This window comes from Mus pahari, chromosome 6, assembly GCF_900095145.1.
Source record: "Mus pahari chromosome 6, PAHARI_EIJ_v1.1, whole genome shotgun sequence".
NCBI classification, from domain to species: Eukaryota; Metazoa; Chordata; class Mammalia; order Rodentia; family Muridae; genus Mus; species Mus pahari.
The window spans coordinates 38,534,073-38,542,132 of record NC_034595.1 but is presented as its reverse complement, the minus strand read 5'-3'; the positions used below and the strand labels follow the sequence as shown (position 1 = coordinate 38,542,132).

At 43.0% G+C, this 8,060-nt stretch overlaps 1 protein-coding gene across 1 annotated transcript; it reads right to left on the bottom strand.

Annotated features, from left to right (window-relative positions):
• Positions 1-4,580: 4,580 nt before the first annotated feature.
• On the bottom strand, positions 4,581-6,171 carry Rraga (Ras related GTP binding A). The gene has a single exon (XM_021200203.1). It carries the CDS (start codon positions 5,929-5,931, stop codon positions 4,990-4,992), a length of 942 nt encoding a protein of 313 aa, XP_021055862.1. The 5' UTR covers positions 5,932-6,171; the 3' UTR covers positions 4,581-4,989.
• Between the last annotated feature and the right edge of the window lie 1,889 nt (positions 6,172-8,060).

Here is an 8,060-nt window from a genome sequence, read left to right as displayed (position 1 = left end):
GGAACTCACTTTGTAGACCAGGCTGGCTTTGAACTCAGAAATCCGCCTGCCTCTGCCTCCCGAGTGCTGGGATTAAAGGCGTGTGCCACCACACCCGGCTCCATTTTATTGGATCTTAATGGAATATTCTGGTAATAACATGAAGTGTAGTACCTTTGCCTTTGGGTGGATATATAGTCAAAGCAGCACACCTTAGATTGTAAGCAGGCTTAATGACTTCTAAGTATATTGTTCCTGCAGAGTATTGTTGATGGGATAAAATGCATGTGGTTGGTGAAGAAGATTGGAGTGAATTGACGAAAATGGGGAAATATAGACATGGACAGACATTTAAAGAACACTGTCAAACTCTATTCTGTGTACTTTAGACTGAGAATTTGATATTTTAACAAGAATACAAATGCAAAATTTACAAATTTGTTTTACAATTGTGGTCTGTGGATGGTATGGTGGGTGTTGTTTTGGGAAAAGCAACAATTTTTTTGTTACTTGCTGATTGAAAACATTAGTTTTCTAGTGCCTACAGACTATCCCAAAATAATTTGAGAAAATTGAACATGGATTTAAGTAACTAGTAACATTCATACGTTTTTGCCTTATTGTCAGGGATCTTGTTTGTATTTTCCAAGGAATAAATACATGTGCCTGAATAAGCCTGACTAGAAGAGGCACTAAACGGTTGATTTATTATCTCCTCCTAGTCTGTGTAGAGGCTCAGTTTGTAATGTTCCCCAAGCCTTAAGAAAATGAGAGAAGAGAAAGGTAGATGGGCTGAGTGTCAGGACTGTCTAAAAGCTGCTTGACAGAGGGATGGAAAGAGGACATGGTCCCGAGGGCTCTGGGTTCCTTCGTGAGTGCAGCAGAGCAGGGACAGCTCAGGTGTACTGGGAAATCCTTTGTTGTCTCCTTTACAGACAGCCTGATATCTAAATTCTGAATAGCTTGTTAAGGAAGAGGATGGACTATCGGGAGCCGGAGCCAGGGCTAAGTGTTTAATATGCATGATTGCATTTAATCTTTGTAATTGAGATAGGAGGCATACTTAGCCTGCAGATACAGAAGCTAAAGATGAAATGGCTGGCTGGAGTAGGATGAGGGACCAACTGTGTAAGGATCATCTGAGATGCCTGTTTAAAAATGCTCCTTTAGAGAGGATCTAGAAATCTCATTTCAAATATGCTTCCATGGCAACTCACAAGTTCAGCAGTTTGCTGCCAAGAGGTAGGGATTCATATTTAGTCCCTAGGTACCTTTAAGAAGTGGCAGACTATTGTATGTATATTGCTCTAGGAGCCCTTCATTATGAGAGTCAAAAGATGAAGTATCTGGATATTTGGGGTTTATAAGAGTCACTAAAATTTACAGTCGGCTGAGCATTTCTGAAATGATCATTTCCTGTTTCAGTACCATGAACAAATCTCAACTCTGTCACTTCTCCAAAACTGATTACAACTTAATGCTGTCAGTGCCTTCCCGTACAGTACTGCCTTCTCCTGCAGCTCCCTTTGACGTTTAAGAACTACTTTGATCATGTCAGGCCCTTGCTTAAAAGCCCATTGATGGTTCATTGTAATTATAGAACAGGATTTTGGTATAAAGACAACTCCCCTTCTTAGACTCCTCCCGCTGGATCTTTTTTACAGTATGTGCTTACCTTGTCCTTCTAGTTCACCTCAGTTCTTTGTTAGTTCGAAGACTAATAACTTTTAGGTATACCAGTTAGGATTTTTAAAAAAATTTATTTATTTTCACATGTAAGATTTTTTTTCCTAATTTTTAATTTATTTTCTTGTATGTGGATGTTTACTAACATGTCTGTGTCCCTCTTTGGTACCTGGTGCTCCCTGAGGAGGGAGTCAGATCCTCTGGGACTGTAGTTACAGACTGGTGTCAGCATCACATAGGTGCTAGGACTTGATCCTGGGTCACAGGAGGAGCAGCCACTGGGGTATCTCTCCAGCCAGCTATAGTTCCTTTAAAATTCACAACAGCACTTTAATCCTTTAATTAAACACCTTTGATCCCAGCCTTGGGGAGGCAGGCAGATTTTAATCTAGTCTACAAAGTCAGTTCCAGGACAGCCAGGGCAACATAGTGAGACCCTGTCTGCAAAATAAAGACTGAAGGTTCAGACAAATCACATTTTCTACCTTGATGTCTTAATTTGTCCTCCCTACATCCAAGGTCTTACATCTTTTCTGAAGTATGTAGTATAACTGTTTTGTGTGTGTGGAGGGCGTGGTGGTATGGAGGCAGGAATTTTGCTGTTTTTGTTCAGGTCAGCTTCAGCTCACAGCTGTCTTCTGCCTCAGTCTCCCAATGCTGAAACTACAGATGTTTGCCTAGCTTTTACTTAATGTCTTTGTTAGACATCTCCCCTGACTTTATGTGATTTCTGATCCAGCTGTATACATACCTTCTTGGTGCTGAGCATGAAAAGAAGTGTTACCAAGTAAGATAAAGAATAGTTCAAGTTAAAGAATATTTGGGGGGCAGGGATTAAGCTTAACAAAATACTAAACAGACATTTTGAAACCTTTACAATATTCCTCTTAGTTATAAGGTATCATACTAATTTTTTTCTAGAGTGTAAACAGGAATTCTTGAGACCTGTATAAAAGCAAACTATTTTTCCCCTAGCATACTAAAAAAATGTGTTTCAAAACATTTCTTTTAATGTGTGAAGACAGAATATATAGATCAGATGCCTGGTTGCTATGAAGAGCACCCACCTTTTTATGCACTGAGAGCTGGCATGTTCATGCTGTTAAGTGGAAAATGTCTGTGTTCTAAGGACTGTTCTACATACTGCTGTCTAGAATAAATATTCAGTGTTTCACCACTTGTTTGGAATTCCGTGTATTTGAAAAAGAATTATGCCTCAAACATACCACTGAATTATTGCACACAAAAATACAACTTGGTAAAATAATTTAAAAGACTCAATGATAAAGGTAAGAGGTTTTTGTTTTGTTTTGACTGGTGTTTTAATCACTAGAATCTAGATTTACAACAGCTTTTATGTTTGAGGCAGGGTCTTGCTATGTATCCCTCCTGACTGGCCTGAGTGAGTGTGGTCTTTGTGCCTTTGTAAAATGAGTGGCTCCTATTTAGAGAAGTCTCTGCTCTATCTAACACAGACACTAGAAGTGGAGTGGATGTTTATACTTCTGTTCTGTTTTTACCATATGTGCCCATGCAAACTAGGAACCTCAGAATCTTTCCCCACAAAATAATATACAAATTTGGTATCATGCAATTTCCAGATAAATACAAATGTCAAAACACCAATTTTGCAGCCTTTGTTTCTAAAGTTTGTAAATTTGGAATTACATGTAGAAATAGTCTATACCTAAAATGATAGTTTTTATTTTTTTGAAGCAAGACCTTAGTATAGCATAGGTTGTCCTTAAATTTATATTATCTTACATAGCCACCTGACTACTGGGGTTACAGGGAAGGAGCAGCTGCCTAGCAAAAGCTAGGTTTTTATTTTTTGTTCTTTAACTTCTGTCGATGGAGGTAGTGGGGTGTGATGGTTGGAGTCACAAAGGGTCTGGTCAGAGTGCCCTAAAGTGTTTCACCAGTCATGCCAGCTTCCTCATGTTTTAATGATAGAAGTCACCATCCATCAGGTTATGAGGCTAAATTAAAATATTTGCATGCCAAGTACTTAATACCTGGCATTTAACAGGCACAAAGTTTGCCAGATGTCACATGCAGTATTTAGAGGAATGGCATAATCTGGATCCTTGCTTTGTTGACCATTTTCATCTTAATGTAGTGGTCTTACTGTATCCACAGAAGGAGAGCAGGCATAGTGAAATCACATCTTGCCCGACTTCAAAGTAAAAGATCAGGACTGGGATTTTATCCCAGTTAAGTTCTAGACAAGCATTCTACCACTGAGCTATGTCCCTAGCATAAGAACTTGTTGGAGCCAGGTGGTGGTGGCACACACCTTTAATCCCAGCATTCAAGGGCAGAGACAGACGGATTTCTGAGTTTGAGGCCAGCCTGGTTTACAAAGTGAGTTCCAGGAAAGCCAGGACTACACAGAGAAAAACCAAAAAAGAAAGAAAAAAACCTTGTTGGGACTGGGGTCTCATGTATCTCTGGCTAAACATCCCAACAATTTTCAAACACCCAATACTGCCTTCACCTGGGATTACAGGCATGCACCACTAGTCCAGGTTTTTATCTGCCTCTGGTGTTGGATCCCAGGATCTTGTGAATTCCTGGCAAGCCATATACCAGTTGAGCTACATTATAAAAATATCCAGTCCTTGAATTCATTCTAAACTTCTAAATGTGTATGGATGGATGTTCTGCTTGCACCAGCTGTGTGCCTGGTGTTTGTAGAGGCCAGAAGAGGGTGTTGGATTCCCTAGGACTGGAGTTACACATGGTTGTGAACTGTCATGTGGATGCTGGGAATTAAACCCAGGTATCAGGAAAAGCAGACGGTGTTCTTAACCAGAGTCACTATTCCAGCCCAACTGCCAATTTGCCAGCTAAATGATACTTGAGGATAATCAGAATCTGTACTGTTAAGTACCTTCAAATTATTTCAAACAACATTTTAAATTGATAATTTTATTCATGATTGAAACCAAGGAGGATTTAGAAATACATTTTAATATCTTGCTGATAAAATAGTAACATTCCACCTTTGTGATCTGATAATACAGAAGATAACTGCTTTCATACTATTATAACCAGGTAACCAGAACACACACACACACACAGCCACACCCCACCTACTTTAGTGTTAACACCACACTAACTTTTCATAAAGGCCGTCTTGATCTCTACTGGATAGCTGAGTAAATAGCGTCCAATACTAAGACTAGGGAAGCGATAAGATAGTAAGCACACGTTTCAAGCTCACTTTTAAGCACATGACATTATGAATATTAAAGACTAATGATGCAAAAAAAAAAAAAAAACACCGTAATTCAGCATTTTACTAAAGAGCATTTGGCAATTTCAACGCATGAGGAGGCTGTGCTTGGGGCCATCTACTCTCTCTAGCTTCTCAAAGTGTTTCCTGGCATTACGAATGTTGATCAGAGTAGCTGCAGAAGGGATGGATGGATCTGACATGACCACCATCACGTACGTGTTTGATGTAAAGATGTCGATGAAGGCAGCGAAGTTAGAATTCCTCACTTCCATGCTCTGGAAAGAAGCGGCCAATTTACTGCAGCTCAGCTTAAACTGCTTGATGATGTTGCTGATCTTCTCAAAGCGGTGCACATCTCGCTGCTCTTTGCACTGGTAGTGGGAAATCACCAAGAACGTAGCTCTCTCGAACAGCAGAACTTCATCAGCCTCAATAATCTGGGCAAAATTCCTTAGGTTCATCTCCAGCTGCTGAACGTTGGGGATCAGCTGATAGACGATGCTGGACCAGGCTTTGTAGAGCGTCTCATCCCAGATGGACGTTCGAAAACAAGCGCACTCCAGCGGGCGAGACAAACGCCTCAGGTCTTCCTCTCGCTCTTTAAAAATCAGGTCACGTTGATCTTCCTGAACCAGATCCATTTTGTGCACCAGGCAGAAGATTTTGGCGTCAGGTGAATTTTGGAGGATGGCTTCCAGACACGATTGGTAATAATGCATATCTTTTTCCAGTTCGCGGCTCTCTACGTCAAACACGTATATCAGAACCTCCACATTACGGAAGATGTTGTCCCGCTGGCTGGTGAAGTAATTTTCCATAAAGGTGTCCTGGCCGCCACAGTCCCACAGGTTCAGCACCAGGTTCCCCAAGAATCGGACGTGGGAGTGCTCCACGTCGATGGTGGCACCCAGGCGCCTGGTGTCGCGCGCAATATAATTCGCAAAGATGATCGACCTCATGCTGGTCTTCCCCGACCCGCTCTTTCCCATCAACAGCACCTTTTTCTTCATGGCTGTATTGGGCATCACCTGCCGGCGTCGCCACGGACTGGGCCTGAGGCACGGTCTAACGGCGGACCGACCGAGGATGGGGACGGCGGGACACCGGGTACCGACCGGCAGCGGAGGCCGTGCACGCGAGCTGGAGGCAGGAAAGACCGCGGCGAGGCGAGGCCTCAGGATTCAGCGCCGGAGGCAATGGCCACAGCCGCTCGGAGCTAGCGAGAGCAGACCAGTGATGCGATCAGCTCCGGCCCGGCCGCCACCCACTTCCCGCCGGTATCTCGCGAGAACTCCGAGGGCCTGCCACTACCCACTTCCGGTGGCGACATCGCGAGAACGTCGGCTGCTCCTTTGCGACCCTTGGAATTCTGAGAAACTGCATCTTCCATTGCCATCTAGCTCACAGCGAGTTAAAACGAAAGGGCAAGCCCACACTGGGGGTTTGTTCTGCGTGGGTTGCACTGCGGCTTTGCAGAATGGGTCGAGTAAACCTGGGAGGGAGAATGCTGCCCTCGCGTGGCCAAAAGTTCCCACACGCCCACTGCCATTATCACCGCAGAGAGAAAAATGTTGCTGTAGGCTTGAGAATCAGGCAGGTAGAACAGCGGGGATGACAAAATGAAAACCAGCATAAAGAGATTTCGAGAAGCTAATTAAATGCCCAGGGCTAGGCAGTTCCTTACCAGAAAACATCCTGACTCCTTGTTCTTTTTCTACTTCCAGACAAGTTCCCTTTTCATGTCCTCTTTCCCATAACCTCAGCTTGAGAATTTGTAATTAGAATCCAAAACTCGAGGAGAGGGTAATGTGGAACACCATGCAATAGCTTCGTCCTCACGGTAACCGTGTCAACACCTGTTTTCAAACCTGAGGGGGTTAACAAGTCTGAATGACTTAGAAAGAAGGTTTGCTCACTGAGCCGTAGGCCACATGGCCTCAAGTACAGGGCCTTTAAGGAGAGATAAGCAGTGTCGTCCAGTACACTCAGGATGAGTTGGTAGAATTGCCAGGGTACGTCATATTCCTAAGTTAGAACACTGCATCCTTATTGTAAAGCCCTTTCCAGGTTGTATACTACACTGTACCAATGAAGACATTTCCTCACTCATTCATTCAAAAATTGGATGTTAGGGCTTGAGACATGGTTTATTATTTAAGCCATGCTTTTGTAGAGGATCAGTGGTTGGGTACCCTCCTTTGGCCTCCGTGGTCTCCCGCACAGATATGGTGCACATAAACACACACACACACACACACACACACACACACACACACACACACACTGCTCTTCCAGAGAACCTGGGTTTGCTTCCCAACACGACCGTGACTCCTTGAAACTGTAACTCCAATCCAGGGGATGATGCCCTCTTTCAACCTCTGTGGGCACTGCATGCATATGATGCATAGATACACAGGCAAAAATATGCATTTACATAAATAATGTTTACCATATGCAAGAAAATTCAAAAGTGGGCTAGCGAGATGGCTCAGTGGGTAAGAGCACTGACTGCTCTTCTGAAGGTCCTGAGTTCAAATCCCAGCAACCACATGGTGGCTCACAACCACCTGTAATGAGATCTGATGCCCTCTTCTGGTGCATCTGAAGACAGCTACAGTGTACTTAACCTGTAATAATAAATCTCTGGGCCGGATCGAGTGGGGCTGACTGGAGTGAACAGAGGTCCAGAATTCAATTCCTAAGAACCACATGAAGGCTCACAACCATCTGTACAGCTACAGTGTAAAATACATAAAAAAAAGAAAAGAAAATTCAAAAGTAACCATTTGTGCAGGATATTCCATTACACTGTGAACCCTGAGATTGTATTTTTTACTAAAAACAACGATTTCTAGTTGTGATGTGGTTCAGTCGTAGCACACACCTTTAATTCCTCTGGTTAGGATACAGATATACCCTTAGAACACACTTTTAATCCCAGTGAACATAAAGTTAATTTGTAGAAGAAAGCACCATGTTTGAAAGTTATGTCTAATTGAGTGGCAGACAAAGTAACAAATAAGAGAAAGATTTGACAGAATAGGATGCACCCAACTCTTAGGAGGAGGGGGAAAGAGGCTACATAACCAATAGCAGCAGATACATACACACACACCCCCACCCCCCCCGCCCCCCACCCCCACAGAGAGAGAGA